Below are 20753 nucleotides of genomic sequence, written 5' to 3'. Positions count from 1 at the left end.
AAAATGGGTAGAAATATGTCCAGATCTTTTAATTATCAGATCACTAATCAGTCTTTAATGTGTTATGGGTTAAGAAGAACAGAAATGTTAGCCGACAGGAACCGTGGCAATGTGATATGAAGATATTGAGTTTATATATTTTTTTCTGTATATATTTTTTTAATAATGGAAGTCAATGGGGCAACAAAGGCAAACATACGCCATATTTTTTTTTCCCAGCCGTGAACTTTAAACAGTAATTAATGATGACTCGTTTTTTTTTCTAGATGCATTTTTGCATACTTTTGGTAACTTATACATATTCTTAACTTTTCAATAACCTACACCTTTCCAAATGAGATGTGCAAGGGGCCTAAGATGTAAAACCCCTTCAAAATTAACCTTTAAATAACATATAGAATTGACCTTTTTGAGATGATACATTATAAATAAGAGCATAGCCTGCCTTTCTAGGCATAGCTCCTATGTATCCCAGAAACAGTATTATAGTCCTGGATATTGGTCACTGTCCAAGTGGCCCAATATCATGTCCTACAATCTCTCTTCTGCTTTGCAATAATTACTTGCATCATAGCAAGTTGCTTGCTGATCTAGTGGAAAATTATACACTGATATGAATAGGAAGAGACTTACACATACATATCATCATTATAGTATCTCTTTTTTTTATAAATCAAACGTTTTAGAATAATTTATCAGGGGAAAGTGGCATCTTCCTAACCTTGTAGCAGCTCACAGTACTCACCCTGCCTGCAGGCTCCCTGTAAATGTCACAAACCTCGTTAGTCTAAAACAAAATCCATCTACTGTAAAACAGTAAATACTTGACAGGGAGGAGGGAGATGCAGCTGCAGTCTCTCTGGCTCCATGTTTGTGAAACGGAATGTGAAACGGAATGAGACGTCTGATTAGTCAGAGCAAAGCTTTTGCATCACAGCAGGAATAGCCTGCCTACTCAGAAGCATGGATAGAGAAAAGGTATATTTCCAAAAATCAGTAGAGGGAAGGAAAAAGACCTAAAATGTGCAGGTTAGATTCAACATTTCATTCTACACTACAACTGCCTAATAAATTATTGTAATTTTTTTTTAATGATCGTATTCTTTAAAAATTTTGTTTGCTAGTCTAGGTTTCCCACTAGGGCCTAGTATTGGACAATCTATATAAGTGGGTGAGGCATTTATATACCTATATATTTACCTTTCCTGCACAATATTTCTAAGTGGGCACTCAAATTGCTGCCATTAGTCTGAAACCATTGATATATTAATAAAACTTCATACAAGGGAACCTAAAGGATATATTTTCTGATAGTATAAAATGATATACTGCATAAATAAAATGATCTGTAATTTCTAGATTTAAATTTTTACTTTGTTTTTTTGTCACATTCTCATAACAAAAATATTTGTCTTTGGCTAATGGCCAATTCAATTTCAAATATTGTTGATGATTAACTACTGTGACGTGTTTTTCTGTATAGGTTTCCTTTTTATTTTAGAACCCTTGTAGGTAAGCAATTTAGTCTTGCTGTGTGATCCACTTGCTGGGATCCTGGTAATTAAATAAAAAATCTTACTGGTGTTTTTTTCACCCTAGTATACACTTAGTCATTGGTCCTTCTTTGGATGAGTAAAGGAAGTCCCCAGAGGGAAGTCAACAGGTCAGATCTCACATATTTATATCTTAGAAATGTTCCTCAGCGGAACAAACCTAAAACTGAAATCCGTGTAAGTCACAAGGACGTAATTAGTTTGTTTTCCTCATGGGAGCACGTAAGTCTTTTCTTGTACCGAGTACTGGATGGAAAGTTATCTATGTATTTTCCAGTCGTGCAGTCTGTGGAATTTTTATTTAACTCACGCTTGTACCACCTAAAAGTACATTTAGGCACAACAATTATTTGTGTTCATTCACAAATATTTCATGAATCTAGTGATTTAAATACTTGCCACATACTATTAAAAAATAGCCATATTGTTAATCTTTTTCCTAACCTCCAATATAGCCTCATGTATGTTTGTATGATTGACGACAATTAAAAATGTGATCACTCAAGTCAATCAAAATTGTATGTATCAATAGAGCATACGTGGCATTGAAAGTACAAAATGCTTGATATTTTTATTCCTGGATTGACTTGTGAAAAGTTTTACATTTCTTATACAATTACTAGAAAATTCATGTTAGCTCCGGTAAAGGTTAAATGGAAAATGTAGGTGTAGTACAATGTTCTGTTACATGGAACCTACATGCATAATAGAGCAATGTTGCTTTACTGGTTTCTGTGATAATTTATATTATAATAAGCTGACAATTGCTGAACGACGTCTTTCATTGGCTGCTTACTTAGTAATTTTTTGGGGTAATCAGAATCTTGAATTATGTGGACACCTATCCCAATTATTGAGTTCTGGTGCTTAAGCCACATCCACTGCAAAGAGGTGCCCACAAGCAATCACACAGCAGTGCAATAACTGTGATAAACATTGCCTGTAGTAAGGTCGTATTTGTCAGCGGCGCAATTGCCCTGCCTCTCCCTCCGTGTACTTCCCAGGTGACCCTTTGTTATTTCGTACTGTCTCTGTCTTATCCGTTTGTCAGTCTCACTTGTACCAGTATAGGGAACGCCGCCCAGTTGTGCGCCGTCGTTTAGGTCGGGTCGTACAAGTAGGTAGGGACAGAGGTTTGGGAAGAACAGGGACCTCACTGTTTACTGTGTATTTGTTCATGACACAGATGATTTATCATTACTATATCACCTGACTATTTAAACAACCTCTATAACTTTTTTTATAGGTCAATATTGATGAATTAAAATTACTTGAAGGTTAAATACTAAGCTGTTTACATGGGTTAAAGAGTTAATGGTCAGCAACGCTAGTTAAGGGATTAAAGGCAGCATCTTTGGTGGTCTAGGCTAGTGAAGGGGTTAGGGCCAACGTTTGTGGAGGTACAGGATAGTACAAGGGTCAATGCCTAGGAAACTGGTAAAAAAACATTATAGACCTAACTAAGGCTAGGTACACACAGTAATTGAGGTCAGGATTACAAAGATGTCGCTGCATTATGGAAATTTAGAGACCTTTTAATATAATCTCAAAGAAAAACAGAGACAAAAAAAATCATGAAAAAAATAAATAGGGGGGGGGGGGGGGGAGATATTTAGATATTTTCTCCGATCAGACTACCCTTGTCTATCTCAAAAATATACCACATAAAATGTTCTACTACAATATACTTGCTAAAAGTTTTGAGGTATGCAAAATGCTTGTGAAGATGTTACTATGAGAAGAAAAATGTGACTTTTATACATGAAATTGCAGCAGATACGTAGATGATTTTGTTCTCAATAATCTGAGATGGGAACTATAGAATTAACATATCCAGGTACGCCTAGATTAGTTACAATACTGTGAGCTCACCATCTGTTGTAGAAGTGTATATCAAGTTTTCTATGAAGTTTCATGTTACCTGTTACCTAAGACAGTTATTGTTTTTCTCAGTAGGAACTAATTGGGCCTCCATAATCCTTCATTAATCATATGTGAGGTACATATTACATAACATGCCTCTAGTAAACGCATGTGGAGTGCAGAGTATAGAAAATGACTTTTTGGCATGAGATAATGGCATAGCGGAAGATTCTCTTATAATGGACCCTTTATGTCTCTACAGTGATGTTATGTTAAGTAACTGCATTCTATTTATGGTACTTGGAATAGATTTTCCCCTTTATTTTCTTCTTGTAATTTGGCAATCCTATCTTCACTGATATACTGATATCTAGGTTCAATGTCCACTATTATTGCATATATTCACTGAAAACTGAAGGACATCTGTTAGAAATAAAGAGGTTAAAACTCACTTTTAACCCCTTCCCGACATCCACCGTATATATATGGCGCACGTCAAGTGGGGGAGTATAGAGCAGGCTCATGGGCTCAGCCCGCTCTATAGGACAAGCGTGTCGGCTGTAACGCTTCCGGTTAATGAGCAGGATTCCGTACTAGCGCGATCCCGCTAGTTTTACCCGTTTAAATGCCACTGTTAATAGCAACCGCTGCATTTAAATAACTAAAAATAGGGGTGCGACACCATGTAGCATTCCTACGCCCCCCCCCCCCCCCGTGGTGAGATCGGGGGCTGCCGTTGGTTGGCATGGCAACCTTGGGGGCCTGATGATAGTCCCCAGGTCTGCCATCTTTGCACTTCTATGAAGCCCTGCCTCTGGCGTCCTAAGGGACTGTTAGAATCACGATATACTGCAATACATTAGTATTGCAGTATATCATGCAAGCAATCCAACGATCGCTGGTTCAAGTCCCCTAGGGGGACTTGAAATAAAAATAAATAAATGAAAAGATTAAAAAAAAAACTTTTCCCATTTTCCCTCAAGAAAATTGTAAATAAAATAAAAATTAACATAACTTGTATCGACGCATCCGTAAAGTCTGAACTTTTACAATATATCATTATTTAATCCGCACGGTGAATGGTGTGAAAAATAAAAAATTAACACCGTCGGAATTGCTGTTTTGTGGTCACTTCATCTCCCCCCAAAAATGAAATTAAAAGTAATCAAAAAGTCTCATGTATCCCAAAATGATAGCAATATAAATTACAGCTCGCCCCGCAAAAAATAAGCCCTCACACCACTAAGGCTGGATTCACACGAACGTTGCGTTTTTGCGCGCGTGAAAAACGCGCCGTTTCGGTTGCGTTGGAGTTGCGTGTGGCATCCGTTTGCCCAGCGTGATAGCGTATTTAACGCGCAAATGGCATGCGTTTTTTACGCGCGTCAAAACAACGGAGTGTGGAGTAATGGAGAGGGCAGCCTACAAAAAGACACCTTCTCCAACACCTGCTTGCTGTGAGCACATGTTCGCATCAAGATTTCACGTTACCTCACACTTTGGCCCGTGTTTGCTGTTTTTGGGTGGTTTTACAGGTAAAAAAACTACTATTGCTGCAGATGTCAGTTTAAACTGTGCGCATGTGCTCAGAAAGTGAAAAGCCACTTCCTGGTTTGTAGTTGTTTTGTCTAGTCTGCTCAACTCATTTACATAGACTTAACAAGTGTTGCGTGAAAAACGCTGTGCGTACGGAGGTGCTTCCGTGTGCCCTGCGTTGTTTTCACGCACCCATTGACTTCACTGGGTGCGTGATGCGTTGAAAACGCTGAATCAACGGACATGTCGTGCCTTGTTGGCAACGGAGCAACGCTGCGCAAAAACCACGCACATGTCTGCACGGCCCCATACACTAATATAGGTCCGGGCAACGCGCGTGAAAATCACACGCGTTGCACGCGCGTATTTTACGTTCGTCTGAATAAAGCCTAAATCGAAGCAAAAATAAAAAAGTTATGTCTCTCAGAATATGGCGACAAAACTCAAATTACATTTTTAACAATCAGTTTTTTCCTTGTAAAAGTAGGAAAACATAAAAAAAACTATATAAATATGGTATCGCTGTCATTTTTACCCCACGGTGAACATTGTAAAAACAAAACTACACAAAAATTGAGGAATCAGTTTTTTTTTTCTATTCCACGCCACAAATATTTTTCCAGTTTCCCACTACATTATATGGTACAATAAATTGTGCTGTAAAAATTTCAAACCAAACTGCAAAAAACAAGCCCTCACACAGCAATATTGATGGAAAAATAAAAAAGTTACAGCTTTTGGAAGGTGGGGAGGAAAAAACCGAAGTGAAAATCCAAAAAATAGCTGCGGCAGGAAGGGGTTACTTGTATTGTTTAAAAAGCTACAGTCCCAGCTGTGTTATTAATAAGAATCTGCCAACCTGTGAGTCGCTCTAAGAATATATCTCTAGTAAAGAATTCGTGCTTCTAGGTGCATTGCTAGGAGTCAGCCGCTATAATAGTCCTGTGTTCAGAGGCATAAGCAGTGGCGTAACTACCGCCGTAGCAGCCGTAGCGACTGCTACGGGGCCCCCGGCACGAGGGGGCCCGTGTCGCCCGCCGGCATGGGACCCCACCATGGCCGGAGGCTCCGCTAGCAGCCGCTATGGCTGCTACAGCGCGATGCCACTAAACACTACGGCAGAGCAGGGAGGTATCTCCCCGCTCTGCCATTAAACAAAAGACATGAATCCCCTATCCACAGGATAGGGGATACATGTGTGATCGCTGGCAGCGATAAGGAGAACGGGGGACTGAAAGTCTCCTGAAGTTCTCCATCACAAACCTCGGACTTCCGGGGTCTGTGTCGGCAGCTCCGTAGAAATGAATGGAGCGCCGGTCGCGCTTGTACGCATGCGTGACCAGCGCTCCTTTCATTTTTAGTGAGCTGCGCAGACACCGGAAGTCAGAGGTTAGTCATGGAGAACTTCAGGGGACTTTCAGTCCCCCGTTCCCCCTATCGCTGCCAGCGATCACACATGTATCCCCTATCCTGTGGAGAGGGGATACATGTCTTTTGTAGGACACACTGTAGGTCACATTTTTTTGGGAGGGGGGACGCTGTATGGCGATCCCTACAGGGGGGGCTGTATGGCGTTCCCTACAGCGGGGGGGCTGCATGTCGTTCTCTACAGCGGGGGGGGGGGCTGTATGGCGTTCCCCACAGCGGGGGGCTGTATGGCGTTCCCTACAGCGGGGGGGCTGTATGGCGTTATCTACATCGGGGGCTGTATGGCGTTCTCTACAGAGGGGGCTGTATGGCGTTCTCTACAGAGGGGGCTGTATGGCGTTCTCTACAGAGGGGGCTGTATGGCGTTATCTACAGGGGGGGCTGTATGGTGTTCTCTACAGAGGGGGCTGTATGGCGTTCTCTACAGAGGGGGCTGTATGGCGTTCTCTACAGGGGGCTGTATGGTGTTCCCTACAGGGGGGGGCTGTATGGCGTTCTCTACAGAGGGGGCTGTATGGCGTTCCCTACAGGGGGCTGTATGGCGTTCTCTACAGAGGGGGCTGTATGGAGTTCTTTACAGGGGGGGCTGTATGGCGTTCTCTACAGGGGGGAATGCCATACAGCCCCCTCTGTAGGGAACGCCATACAGCCCCCCTGTAAGGAAAGCCATACAGCCCCCCCTGTAGATAACGCCATACAGCCCCCCTGTAGATAACGCCATACAGCCCCCCTGTAGGGAACGCCATACAGCCCCCCTGTAGGGAACGCCATACAGCCCCCCCTGTAGAGAACTCCATACAGCCCCCCCTGTAGAGAACTCCATACAGCCCCCCCTGTAGAGAACTCCATACAGCCCCCCCTGTAGAGAACGCCATACAGCCCCCCCTGTAGAGAACGCCATACAGCCCCCCTGTAGGGAACGCCATACAGCCCCCCTGTAGGGAACGCCATACAGCCCCCCTGTAGGGAACGCCATACAGCCCCCCTGTAGGGAACGCCATACAGCCCCCCTGTAGGGAACGCCATACAGCCCCCCTGTAGGGAACGCCATACAGCCCCCCTGTAGGGAACGCCATACAGCCCCCCTGTAGGGAACGCCATACAGCCCCCCCTGTAGAGAACTCCATACAGCCCCCTCTGTAGAGAACGCCATACAGCCCCCCTCTGTAGAGAACGCCATACAGCCCCCCCGTAGAGAACGCCATACAGCCACCCCGTAGAGAATGCCATACAGACCCCCTATAGATAACGCCATACAGCCCCCCCTGTAGATAACGCCATACAGCCCCGCTGTAGATATCGCCATACAGCCCCCACTTGTAGATAACGCCATACAGACGCCCTGTAGAGAACGCCATACAGCCCCCCTGTAGAGAACGCCATACAGACCCCCTGTAGAGAACGCCATACAGACCCCCTGTAGAGAACGCCATACAGCCCCCTTTGTAGATATCTTCAGGGGGGGCTGTAAAAAAGGCACTATCTACAAGGGGAGGTTGTGTGACACCCAGGGGAGGGGGGCCTTAGTCAAAAGTTTGCTATGGGGCCCAGTATTTCCTAGTTACGCCTCTGGGCATAAGCCAATCCTAACTGCAGACCCTAAACACTTCCCCTATCGACTCAGCATCAGCAAATAGACCGTACACATTTCTTCTGTGCAAAGTGTCATCAGGGGGTCTCATTTGCACAATGTTTAATATAACAACTTGGGGTTAGATCGCTCTGCCTTCGGGCCGCATCTCTGAGTCTGGCATTTTAACAGCCTCGCTCCACAGGTGACGCCCAGCTCTTTTTATTTAGTGTGCTCCTCCCCCTTGTTTGGGCCATACCTCCTAGCCGGCCAATAGGAGCTACAGGGCAGTGATGATGTCAGTGGCCACATGAGCACTCCCATGTGACCACTAGACACAGCCCCTGCCTACGCCTCCCATTCATTATTAGTTCAGCCAGTTGTGATCCTTTTTAAATGACATAATAAAACTTGGAAACAGTTTCCATTTTATCTACACCAGCGCTGGACCCAACTTTTTTCTTCTTTGCTATTTATATATATATATATATATATATATATATATATATATATATATAAATAAAATGTTGCACGTCATCTAGGGTGTGGGAGTATGGGAGTAGGGTGTGGGAGCCCGCTCCATAGAACATGCGTGTTGGCTGTATCTTACAGCCGTCACTTCATTGTAACGAGCAGGATCCAGCTCAATTAACCCACTAAATGCCATCAATATAGACCGATGCATTTAAATTGTTAGAAAGAGGGGGCGGCACCATGTAACTTTGCATCAGCCCCCTCCCGCGATGTGATCACAAGGTGCCGTTGGTTGGCATGGCAGGCTGGGGGCCTGATGAAGGCCCCCCAGGTCTGCCATCTTTGTACTCCTATGAAGTCCTGCCTCAGGCATGGCTTCATAGGAGAGTGTCAGTATAATGATATACTGCAATACATTAGTATTGCAGTATATCATGCAAGCGAGCCAACAATCGCTGGTTCAAGGGGAACAAGTAAAAAAAAGTTAAATGCAGTAAAATAAAGGGGTTTTTTTTCATCAAATTTTTTTTTTATATTAATAGTAAAAAAAAAAAACAACCTTTTCCCATTTTTCCCTCAAGCGAAATGTAAAAAAAAAGTCTGAACTATTAAAATATATTATTATTTAGTCCGCACGGTGAACACTGTAAAAAAGAAAAAAAATTCAACCGACAGAATCGCTGTTTTTTGGTCACTTCATCTCCCACAAAAAATGGTATAAGAAGTGATCAAAAAATCTCATGTACCCCAAAATGGTAACAACACAAGCTACAGGCCGACCTGCAAAAAATAAGCCCTCATCCTCCTCAATCGATGGAAAAATAAAAAAAGTTATGGTGACAAAACTCAAATTTTATTTTTAACAATCCGTTTTTTCCTGGTAAAAGTAGTAAATCATTAAAAAATAACTAAAAATTTGGTATTGCCGTAATCGTAAGGTGGGGTGGGAAAAACAAAAGTGAAAATCCAAAAAATGGCTGCAGTGGGAAAGGTTTAAGCATTCCACTTCTCTCTGCAAGTAGTACTGAACGTCGGGAGTTTTCTCAGCAATTTATATTTAATCAAATAAGCATCTCTGCATACTGATTGCTTGATTTATACCAATGTCGATTCGTTATCACCAAGGCTACATTCACACGACAGTGAAAAAAAATGGCCATTAAGGACTGATCAACTGTCATTATATCATGGCCGTTTTGCATCAGTGTGTCTCTAAATTTTCATCCATTTCCAGTCCGTCTGTCTGTTTTTAATGGCCCTTTTTCATCTGCTTGCCATCTGTTTTTCATGGCCGTTAAAAAAAATGGATCGATTTCATTTGTCAGTTTTTTTGGTCCCAATCCCCTAAAAACACCACAGTGCCCAAGTAGATAGTCCCTGTAGATAGAGCCACAATGCGCAATGTAATTAATGCCCACATAGGGCAAGTGGCCAAATAGTACTACAGTGCCCACATAGTGCCACAGTGTCTACTATAGAAGTGCCACAGTGACCACATAGAAAGTGCCAAATGCTAATATAGCGCCACAGTGCCAATTGCTGTCTACAGGGGGTGTGGTGCTTTCTACAGTGGGGTGCTATCTACATGAGGGGTGCTAGCTAGACGGGGGTCAGAGGGAGCCCTTGACGTCACTGTCCATATATGGAGTGTGACGTAAAGAGCTTTCCTAAGGCTGGAGTCCCCGGCCAAAGATCTTGCGATTCTCTGGCCGGGACTCCATAGCTGAAAGCCTTACATCACTGTGTGTGTATATATATATATATATATATATATATTTATATTTATATATGGACAGTAACTTCAATGACTTCCTCGGGCTCAGCGCTCAAAGTAACGCTGTCTCCAGAGAGTCCTCAGCCAGGATCAGTTTTTACCGGCCATTACAAGGATTGATTCCTTAAAAACGGTCATTAAAAACTGATTTATTGACTTCTATGGGAGCCATCTGGCTGTGAATACAGCCAAAAATAGGACATGCCCTATTTTTTGACGGCCAGTTTTCACTGTACATTAAAAAAACAGCCGTGTAAATACACCCATAGAACTTCACTGTTCTGAAAACGTCCATGTGACGGCGTTAAAAAAAAATGGCAATTTTTCACTGTCGTGTGGAAAAAAAATTACAGACAAATAGGATGAACAGTAGCCGGGCAATTTTTTGTGCTGATCATGGATCACTAGTACCGATCATCCCCAGTATGTGCTGTTTCCCATTCAATATCCAAATTGATACTGTTCCATTATATGCATATGTTTGACCCCTTGTGCAGGATATACATGTTACCATTGGGAATAGTAGAAAGGTATTCCAAGGCATATACCCATCAGTAGTTAATGATGCCTAATGTTTTGGTTATTGGCTCAGTAGCACCTCTTCTCATATCATAGGGTTAGTGCACAACTGTACCTTTCCCAGCATAATTGGCAGATGGTTATCTATTAATTTCTACTCTATGAAACATGAAAATGAAATCATTTAAGGCTTTCGGCTTCATAGCTTCTAGTCTAAAGGTCCATTGTCACACCTTCCCAAGTATAATGTTGTCCCAATTTCCTCCACGTGGTCGGGTCTCACCCATTCAGTTCCCTAAAATTTGAGGCTTCTTGGGTCACCTTGATGATATTTCCAGACATGTTGGACTAACGGTGTGTCTCATTGGTTTTCAAGGTCACATACATGATATCTGATACAACGTCTAAACTGTCTTTTAGTTTTCTCCCACTTTACTGAACATGAGCAGGTTTTCAGATAAACAACTCCTATTGTAGAGCAATTGATACAATCTCTTATCTCATATTTTATTGGTGGATATGCTCATTAAGCTTTTTCCGGTAAGTATTTAGTCGCAAGCTGAGCAGTGACCACATCTGTGTGTGCCTCTTGTTTTTTTATTGAGCCATTTTCCTTCTTTTTTTTTTTGGGGAGGTAACTATGGACCAAATGGTCTTGTAAATTTTTCCCCTTCTGTAGGTTATGGCTGGTCTTTCACTAATGCAATCAATTATACCTTTATCTTCCTTAAGAATGTCCCAATATCTACCTGTAATGGCAAGAAGGAGGTGAAGGGAAAGTGAGCCCTAATCTACCCACCGCCCTGTCCCTGCCTACTTGCAACGACCCGCCCTAGGCGACGGGGTACAACTGGGCGGCGGTCCCTACGCTGTCTAAGTGCTCGGGAGAACAAACAGGGAACACGCAAGGGAAGGGGCAGTAGCCACGGAATGCCGCGAGGAAACGGAGCGGTGAATGAGTAGTCAGGACCAGGATGAAGTGGAGTATACCAAAGTGAGCAAGGAGAAGGAAGCAAGCTAGGGGCAAAGCAAAGCAGGTTAAGCGGAACTGCAGCAAGGCAGAAGCACGGCAGGAGCAGGCTGGAGCAAGCAGCAGTGAGGCCAGGAATCCAGAAGAATTACAAGCACTGAGGAAGAGAACAGGGCAGGTAATAAAGGACAGGGGGCGGAGCTAACTCCGACTGACCAGGCCGCGATAGCCTCTCCCACTCCTGAGCCTGCCACCCTGGTTGGTGGGAGATGGTGTCAGTCGAACAGGTCTGGCCTCAGGTGTGGATTGATTAATCCCAGGAGTATACCTAGACGTAGTACCTGGCAGATCCCTAACAGTACTCCCCCTTTTATGAGGGGCCACCGGACCCTTACTAAGAGGACCCGGTTTAGTAGGGAAGAGAAGGTGGAACCTCCTGATCAATACCCCAGCGTGAACATCACGGGCAGGTACCCAAGTCCTCTCCTCCGGCCCGTATCCTCTCCAATGGACCAGGTACTGGAGGGAGCCCTGGACCATCCTACTGTCCATAATCTTGGCCACCTCGAATTCCACCCCCTCAGGGGTGAGAACGGGAACAGGAGGTTTCCTCGAGGGGGACCAGGACGGGGAGCAGCGTTTAAGGAGGGAGGCATGGAAGACGTCATGTATACGAAAGGATGGGGGCAGCTCCAGACGGAAGGATACAGGGTTCAGGACTTCAATGATCTTATAAGGTCCAATAAATCGGGGAGCAAACTTCCTGGACGGGACCTTAAGGCGCAAGTTCCTGGACGACAACCAGACCAAATCCCCGATGACAAACCGGGGGTTAGCAGAACGTCTACTATCCGCCTGAATCTTTTGTGCGCTCTGGGACGCCTCTAGGTTCTTCTGAACCTGGGCCCAGACAGTGCACAGTTCCCGATGAACATCCTCTACCTCAGGATTATTGGAACAACCAGGGGAAACGGAGGAGAACCTTGGGTTAAACCCGAAATTACAGAAAAACGGGGAGACCCCTGACGAGTTACTGACCCGGTTATTCAGGGAAAATTCAGCAAGGGGAAGGAATGAGACCCAATCGAATTGACAGACAGAGATGAAACACCTTAAATATTGTTCCAGGGATTGGTTAGTCCTTTCCGTTTGGCCATTAGTTTCGGGATGGAAGGCGGAGGAGAAGGACAGATCAATCTCCAACTTTTTACAAAAAGCTCTCCAAAATAAGGAAACAAATTGTACCCCTCTGTCAGAAACGATATTGACTGGGGCCCCATGGAGACGCAGGATGTGTTTCACAAACAAAGAAGCTAACGTCTTGGCGTTAGGTAGCTTCTTAAGGGGCACAAAGTGGCACATCTTGCTGAAGCGGTCTACTACCACCCACACCACCGACTTGCCCTGAGATGGAGGCAAATCGGTGATAAAATCCATGGAGATATGGGTCCAAGGTCTCTGGGGAATGGGCAAGGAACGTAGTAGGCCTGCAGGTCGGGACCTAGGGGTTTTGGACCTAGCGCAAACCTCACAAGCGGCAACGTAAGCCCTAACGTCTTTAGGCAACCCAGGCCACCAATAGTTTCTGGTAATGAGGTGTTTGGTGCCCAAGATGCCAGGATGACCAGATAGTGCGGAGTCATGGTTTTCCCTGAGTACCCTTAGCCGGTATTGCAGGGGAACAAACAGTTTGTCCCCAGGGACGTTCCCGGGAGCTGCACCCTGATCAGCCGCGATATCAGAAGCTAAATCAGAATCCGTGGCAGAAACGATTATACCAGGGGGTAAAATACAAGCAGGATCCTTCTCGGAAGGAGGATTGGCCATGAAACTACGTGACAGAGCATCAGCCTTAATATTCTTGGACCCAGCCCTATAGGTAACCAAGAAATTAAATCTGGTAAAGAATAGTGCCCACCGAGCTTGTCTAGGATTAAGCCTCCGGGCCGATTCTAGGAAAACCAGATTCTTGTGATCCGTAAGGACCGTTACCTGGTGTCTGGCCCCCTCCAGGAAGTGCCGCCACTCTTCAAAAGCCCATTTAATGGCTAGAAGTTCGCGGTTGCCAATATCATAGTTACTCTCCGTGGGCGAAAACTTCCTAGAGAAGAAAGCACAGGGGCGGAGATGGGTGAGGGAGCTGGTACCCTGGGACAAGACGGCCCCCACTCCCACCTCGGATGCGTCAACCTCCAAAATAAATGGCTTCTCTTGGTTGGGCTGAATCAGCACGGGGGCCGAGATAAAGCACTTCTTGAGGGTCTCAAAGGCCTGGACGGCCTCAGGGGGCCAATGGAGGACATCAGCACCCTTGCGAGTAAGGTCCGTAAGAGGCTTAGCGACGACCGAGAAGTTGGCAATAAATCTCCTGTAATAGTTGGCGAACCCTAAAAAACACTGTAACGCCTTAAGGGAGGCAGGTTGGACCCATTCCGCCACAGCCTGAACCTTGGCAGGGTCCATGCGGAATTCATGAGGAGTGAGGATTTGCCCTGAAAATGGTATCTCCTGTACCCCAAAGACACATTTTTCAGTCTTAGAAAACAGATTATTCTCCCGAAGGACCTGGAGCACCTTCCTGACATGCTCCACGTGGGAGGACCAGTCCTTGGAAAACACCAGTATGTCATCAAGGTACACAACAAGAAAATTACCCAGGTAATCTCTCAGGATTTCATTAATAAAATTCTGGAAGACAGCAGGGGCATTACACAACCCAAAGGGCATGACCAGGTATTCGAAATGACCCTCGGGTGTGTTGAACGCAGTTTTCCACTCATCCCCCTCTTTGATGCGGATAAGGTTATATGCCCCCCGTAGATCGAACTTAGAAAACCATTGGGCTCCCTGAACCTGATTGAAAAGATCCGGAATCAAAGGAAGTGGGTACTGGTTCCTTACGGTGACCTTATTCAGGTTACGATAATCAATGCACGGCCTAAGACCACCATCCTTCTTCCCCACGAAGAAGAAGCCAGCACCTACAGGAGAAGTCGAGGGGCGAATGAAACCCTTGGCCAGGCATTCTTGGATATACACCCTCATAGCTTCACGTTCAGGACATGAAAGATTAAATATCCTACCCTTAGGAAGCTTGGCACCAGGCACCAAATCGATGGCGCAATCGTAATCTCTATGGGGGGGCAACACCTCGGAGGCCTCCTTAGAAAACACATCGGCGAAGTCCTGAACAAACTCAGGAAGCGTGTTTACCTCCTCCCGGGGAGAAATAGAGTTAACAGAAAGACATGACATAAGACATTCATTACCCCATTTGGTGAGATCCCCAGTATTCCAATCAAACGTGGGATTATGCAACTGCAACCAGGGAAGACCTAATACCAGATCAGACGATAATCCCTGCATCACCAGTACAGAGCACTGCTCCAAATGCATGGAGCCAACCAGGAGTTCAAAAACAGGAGTATGCTGAGTAAAATAACCATTAGCAAGGGGAGTTGAGTCGATACCTACTACAGGGATAGGATAAGGTAAATCAATAAAAGGCATCTTTAGAGACATAGCAAATTCCACAGACATGATATTAGCAGATGAGCCAGAATCCACGAAAGCACTGCCCGTGGCAGACCGGCCAGCAAACGAGACCTGAAAGGGAAGCAAAATTTTATTGCGTTTCACATTAACGGGAAATACCTGTGCGCCCAAGTGACCTCCCCGATGATCACTTAGGCGCGGAAGTTTTCCGGCTTCTTATTCTTGCTCCTGGGACAGGTGTTCAGTAGATGCTTGTTGTCCCCACAGTAGAAGCAGAGACCATTCATTCTGCGAAACTCCCTACGTTGTCGAGGGGACATGGAGGCCCCGAGTTGCATAGGTACCTCCGAGTCCTCCGTGGAGGGGCGAGGAGACGGGACCTCGGGGGGAATCGCAGAAAAGTCAGAGGGAAGCACATTGAAGCGTTCAAGCTAACGTTCCCTGAGACGTCGGTCAAGTCGTACTGCTAGGGCCATAACCTGGTCAAGGGAGTCAGAAGAGGGGTAGCTAACCAGCAGATCCTTCAGGGCGTCAGATAATCCTAACCTAAACTGGCACCTTAGGGCCGGATCGTTCCACCGAGAAGCTACGCACCACTTTCTAAAATCAGAACAGTATTCCTCAACCGGTCTCCAACCCTGACGTAAGGTCACCAGCTGACTCTCGGCTAAAGCAGTCCTGTCAGTCTCGTCGTAAATGAGTCCGAGGGCAGAGAAAAAACGATCAACAGAGGAAAGTTCAGGGGCGTCAGGAGCCAAGGAGAAGGCCCACTCTTGGGGCCCTTCCTGGAGTCGGGATATGATGATACCCACCTGCTGGTTCTCGGAACCTGAGGAGTGGGGTTTTAGGCGGAAATACAGTCTGCAACTCTCCCGGAAGGAGAGAAACGTCTTACGGTCCCCTGAGAACCGGTCAGGTAACTTGAGGTCGGGTTTTAGAGGTGAGGTGAGGGGTACTACTAAGGCAGCGTCACCCTGGTTGACCCTCTGGGCCAGGGCCTGGACCTGTAGGGAGAGGCCCTGCATCTGCTGGGTCAGGGTCTCAAGGGGGTCCATGATAGCGTCAGCGTAGGAGAGATGGTAGACTAGGTAAGGGCTTGTAATTATGTAATGGCAGGAAGGAGGTGAAGGGAAAGTGAGCCCTAATCTACCCACCGCCCTGTCCCTGCCTACTTGCAACGACCCGCCCTAGGCGACGGGGTACAACTGGGCGGCGGTCCCTACGCTGTCTAAGTGCACGGGAGAACAAACAGGGAACACGCAAGGGAAGGGGCAGTAGCCACGGAACGCCGCGAGGAAACGGAGCGTTGAATGAGTAGTCAGGACCAGGATGAAGTGGAGTATACCAAAGTGAGCACGGAGAAGGAAGCAAGCCAGGGGCAAAGCAAAGCAGGTTAAGCGGAACTGCAGCAAGGCAGAAGCACGGCAGGAGCAGGCTGGAGCAAGCAGCAGTGAGGCCAGGAATCCAGAAGAATTACAAGCACTGAGGAAGAGAACACGGCAGGTAATAAAGGACAGGGGGCGGAGCTAACTCCGACTGACCAGGCCGCGATAGGCTCTCCCACTCCTGAGCCTGCCACCCTGGTTGGTGGGAGATGGTGTCAGTCGAACAGGTCTGGCCTCAGGTGTGGATTGATTAATCCCAGGAGTATACCTAGACGTAGTACCTGGCAGATCCCTAACACTACCAATGATGTTTTTGATTTCTTGATGTTGTGTATTAAATCACAAGTTGTTAAATAATGTGCAAATGTGACCCCTGGAGTCCATAGGGGAAGTGTTTAGTGTCTGCAGTTAGCATTGTCTTATGCCTTTAATCACAAGGCAGTTTGAGGGCTATTATACAGGCTGACAGCTAGCAATGACCCTAGAACAGGGGTGGGGAACCTTTTTTCAGCCAAGGGCCATTTGGCTATTTATAAGGGTATGTTCACACGCTAGCTGGCTTTTACGGCTGAAATGACAGCCTGTTTTCAGAAGAAAACAGCTGCGTCGTTTCAGCCGTAAATGCTCCTCCTCGTAATATACGAGGCGTCTGTGACGCTCGTATATCTTGAGCTGCTCTTCATTGAGTTCAATGAAGAACGGCTCAAATTACGTTGCAAAGAAGTGTCCTGCACTTCTTTGCCGAGGCAGTCAATTTACGCGTTGTCATTTGACAGTTGTCAAACGACGACGCGTAAATTACAGGTCGTCTGCACAATACGTCGGCAAACCCATTCAAATGAATGGGCAGATGTTTGCCGACATATTGTAGCCCTATTTTCAGACGTAAAACGAGGCATAATACGCCTCGTTTACGTCTGAAAATAGGTCGTGTGAACCCAGCCTTACATCATTTGCGGGCCATACAAAATTATCAACTTAAAATTAGCCTGCTATATTTGGTCAAACATTTAATTAACGCACCCCTAATGTGATAGCTGGAACTGCTTCTCTTTGTTGGGCCGTGGGATGTTAGCCGGTATTGATGATGTTGCTACTGCGTCGGTCAGACTGGAGCGCAGTTGTTAAGTTTTGAAAAGAAGTGCTCGCAGCAGTAAGTTGTTCCTACTTACTTAAAGGGGTTTTCCCAACAGGGACATTTATGACATATCCACTGGATATGACATAAATGTCAGATAGATGTAGGTCCCACCTCTGGGACCTGCACCTATCTCTAAAACGGGGCCCCCTAAACCCCGTTCTAACTCTGTGTTTCGGCTGATTTCAGACCATGAAGAAGAAAACAGCCTAGCTCGCTGAGCTATGCTGTTTTGTAACTCCCATAATAGTGAATGGCAGTTAAAGAAGCAGCGTAGCATGCGAGTTACGCTGTTTCCCTAACTATCATTCAGTTCTAGGGGATTTATGGAAACAGAATGGGGTTTAGGGGGCCCAGTTCTAGAGATAGATCTTGGACCCGCATCTATCTGGCATTTATGATATATCCTGTGGATATATCATAAATGTCCTTGATGGAAAAAAAACTTTGACCTCACTTCATGCTTTTAGGACAGGTCCTATGTCTACACTACAGCTAAATTTCTACAATTAGGCCTCAGCTAAGTTTCTAAATTTTAGGTCAGGAGCAGGAGGAAGGCAGATGGAGCCAAGTATTGTCATTCACTTCTAGTGAATGAGGATGCGGCGGTCTGAGTTAGCAGGTCAGGGTCAGGTGACAGGTCAGGTGACTGGACTGGTCCACTCCCGGGCTGGCACGCACCGGCCTCACTCAGACCGCCACCATACTTGGCTCAGACTGCCGCCCTCTTCCTGCTCCTAAATGTGAATGAGTAGGGTAGACGGAGCCAAGGAGGGAATGACACGGCGGCAGCAACAGTCAGAGTGAGGTCGGTGCGTGCTGTGAGTGGACCAGTCCAGTCACATGAACTCACAACACTGTCAGGTGACTCAGGTCAGGTGACCGGACTGGTCCACTCTTGGGCCGGCACGCACCGACCTCGCTCAGACCACCGCCGCTGCCATACTTGGCTCTGTCCACCCTCCTCCTGCTCCTAAATGTGATTGAGTAGGGCAGACGGAGCCAGGTAGCGAATGCCACGGCGGCAGCGCGGTCCGAGTAAGGTCGGGCCAGACCAAATGAACTCGCGGGCTGGACGTTCCCCACCCCTGCACTAGAAGCACTAATTCTTTACTAGATATATAGCCTTCACAGGTTGGCACATTCTTGTTAATAACACAGCTGGGACTATAGCTTTTTAAACAATACAATTAAAAGTAAGTTTTACCCTCTTTATTTCTAAGATGTCCTTCAGTTTTCATTGAATATAATTTGGCAATCCTTTGACATTTCACATAACAAAATAAGTGTAGGTTTATATTTTCCTTGAAAAACTTAACCTAAACTGAACATAGACATTAAAAATGCATTTCAGAATAAACCTTGTGTATATACATAACAATACAGTATTGTACAAAAACAGCCTGGTGTCCTGTAGTCTATTAACTAATTGTCTGTTTTGTCTGCAGGAATTATGAAGGGACATATGATTTTCCGAAAATCTCTCTACTTCTTTTTTCTGGTACCATCTTTCTCTGTGGGTAAGTAGATTAGTTATCTTTGTTAATTATTTTGCTATTAAAACTTTTTTTTCTTAATTTGTGCTCTCAGTATTTTAATATTTCTCAGGGGCTAATAACATGTCTCATATTTGTGTTATGGTCTAGTGATTTAAATCAGGTTTAAATATTTGCTAATTTATTATAAGGTTATTAAAAAAGAAAATAATTCATAGCACTGTTCTGGCTAATGGACAAATATGTAGTTCTCAGTAAGGGCTCATGGACGGCTCTCTACAACCTTCGCCTTGTATGGAGCCGCAATCCAATATGGGACCACATATGTACTTCCTATATCTCTGATTTCAATCTGTTGCAGGAAAAATTGTGCCGTGTTCCACCGGCCTCCATGTTATTGAGCTTTTCTCCCCAAGAAGCATAAATTCAAAAGGAGAACTGTTCCTAAAAGCAATAATAACATTTACCGTCCATACGCAGAGTGTCAGCTGTATATTACAGCTGACGCCCTTCTCTCTCCTTTTTTTGGCCCCCCTGCGACACTATTTCGGGGTTCTGATGAGTTGTCATAGCAGTTAGGGGCTTAGTAAAAGCTCCCATGTCTGACATCTTCGTCCTCCTATTAGACCCTACTGAGAAGCAAAAAATAAGCTTAATAAACTTTTCATGAATATATAAATCCTCAATACTAAAAAACACTTTTCTAATTTTTTCCCGTAAAATAATGTAAATGAAAAAAAACTACATACTGATATTGGTGTTAATTGGTATTGCCGTATCCCTAACAATCCAAACTATTAGGGCGTGTCGACATGTAACAGAATTACTGCGTATTTTCCGTCCGGCATTGCGGACAGAAAATATGCAGCAGAATACAGTAGCAGCAAAGTGGGTGAGATTTAACATATCTCATCCAGATGCTGCGTAAAATTTATTGACCTGCGGTGCATATGTTTTGTACGGCAGCATGTCAATTCCTGTTGCGAAAAGTGGACTGAATTGCTGCATTTTTCAGAGGAGGAGATGTCACCATCTCCCAGCATTAAAAAAAAACGCCGCAAAATCCGCACCATGTTCTGCAGTGAAAAAATACAGGAAATGGTGCGGTTGTTTCGCAGTGGAATTTCTGGTAGTTGCTGCCGAAAAATAAAAAAGTTGTGGCTCTCGGAATTTGGCGACACAAAATAAAATTTATTTTTAACACTTAGGTTTTTACTTGTAAAAGTAGTAAAATATAGAAAAAACTATATATATTATTGATATTGCCGTAATCATATTGACCCACAGAATAAAGTTAACAAGTTGTTTTAATTGCACAGTGAATTCCGTAAAAACGGTGCGCAAAAAACCATGGAGGAATCGCTGTTTTTTTCATTTTCTACCCCACAAATAATTTTTTTCCCGTTTCCTAGTACATTATATGGCAAAATAAATGGTGCTACAAAAAACTACAACTTGTCCCGCAAAAATCAAGCCCTCATAGGACTATATCGACGGAAAAATAAAGACGTTATGGCTTTTGGAACGTGGGGAGGAAAAAACAAAAATGAAA

General features: G+C 44.9%; 1 protein-coding gene and 1 long non-coding RNA gene across 4 annotated transcripts in view; one reads left to right on the top strand and one right to left on the bottom strand.

Moving 5' to 3' along the window:
• LOC142662851 (uncharacterized) overlaps window positions 1–858 on the bottom strand; it is a 32017-nt gene extending 31159 nt beyond the window's left edge. Inside the window, exon 1 of the long non-coding RNA XR_012851016.1 lies at window positions 746–858. This is a non-coding gene — a long non-coding RNA (uncharacterized LOC142662851). The remainder of the gene's footprint in view (window positions 1–745) is intronic.
• Window positions 1–20753, top strand: part of CDH23 (cadherin related 23) — an 818455-nt gene that overhangs the window by 80026 nt on the left and 717676 nt on the right. For all 3 annotated transcript variants that reach the window (XM_075841683.1, XM_075841681.1, XM_075841682.1), the window contains exon 2: window positions 19154–19225. In XM_075841683.1, the coding sequence (XP_075697798.1) occupies window positions 19159–19225 (67 nt within the window). In that variant the 5' untranslated portion in view covers window positions 19154–19158. The remainder of the gene's footprint in view (window positions 1–19153; window positions 19226–20753) is intronic.

The sequence above is a fragment of the Rhinoderma darwinii genome, chromosome 11, assembly GCF_050947455.1.
Source record: "Rhinoderma darwinii isolate aRhiDar2 chromosome 11, aRhiDar2.hap1, whole genome shotgun sequence".
In the NCBI taxonomy this organism is placed as follows: domain Eukaryota; kingdom Metazoa; phylum Chordata; class Amphibia; order Anura; family Rhinodermatidae; genus Rhinoderma; species Rhinoderma darwinii.
The sequence above is the reverse complement of the archived record's forward strand: the minus strand, read 5'-3'. Positions and strand labels throughout refer to the sequence as shown.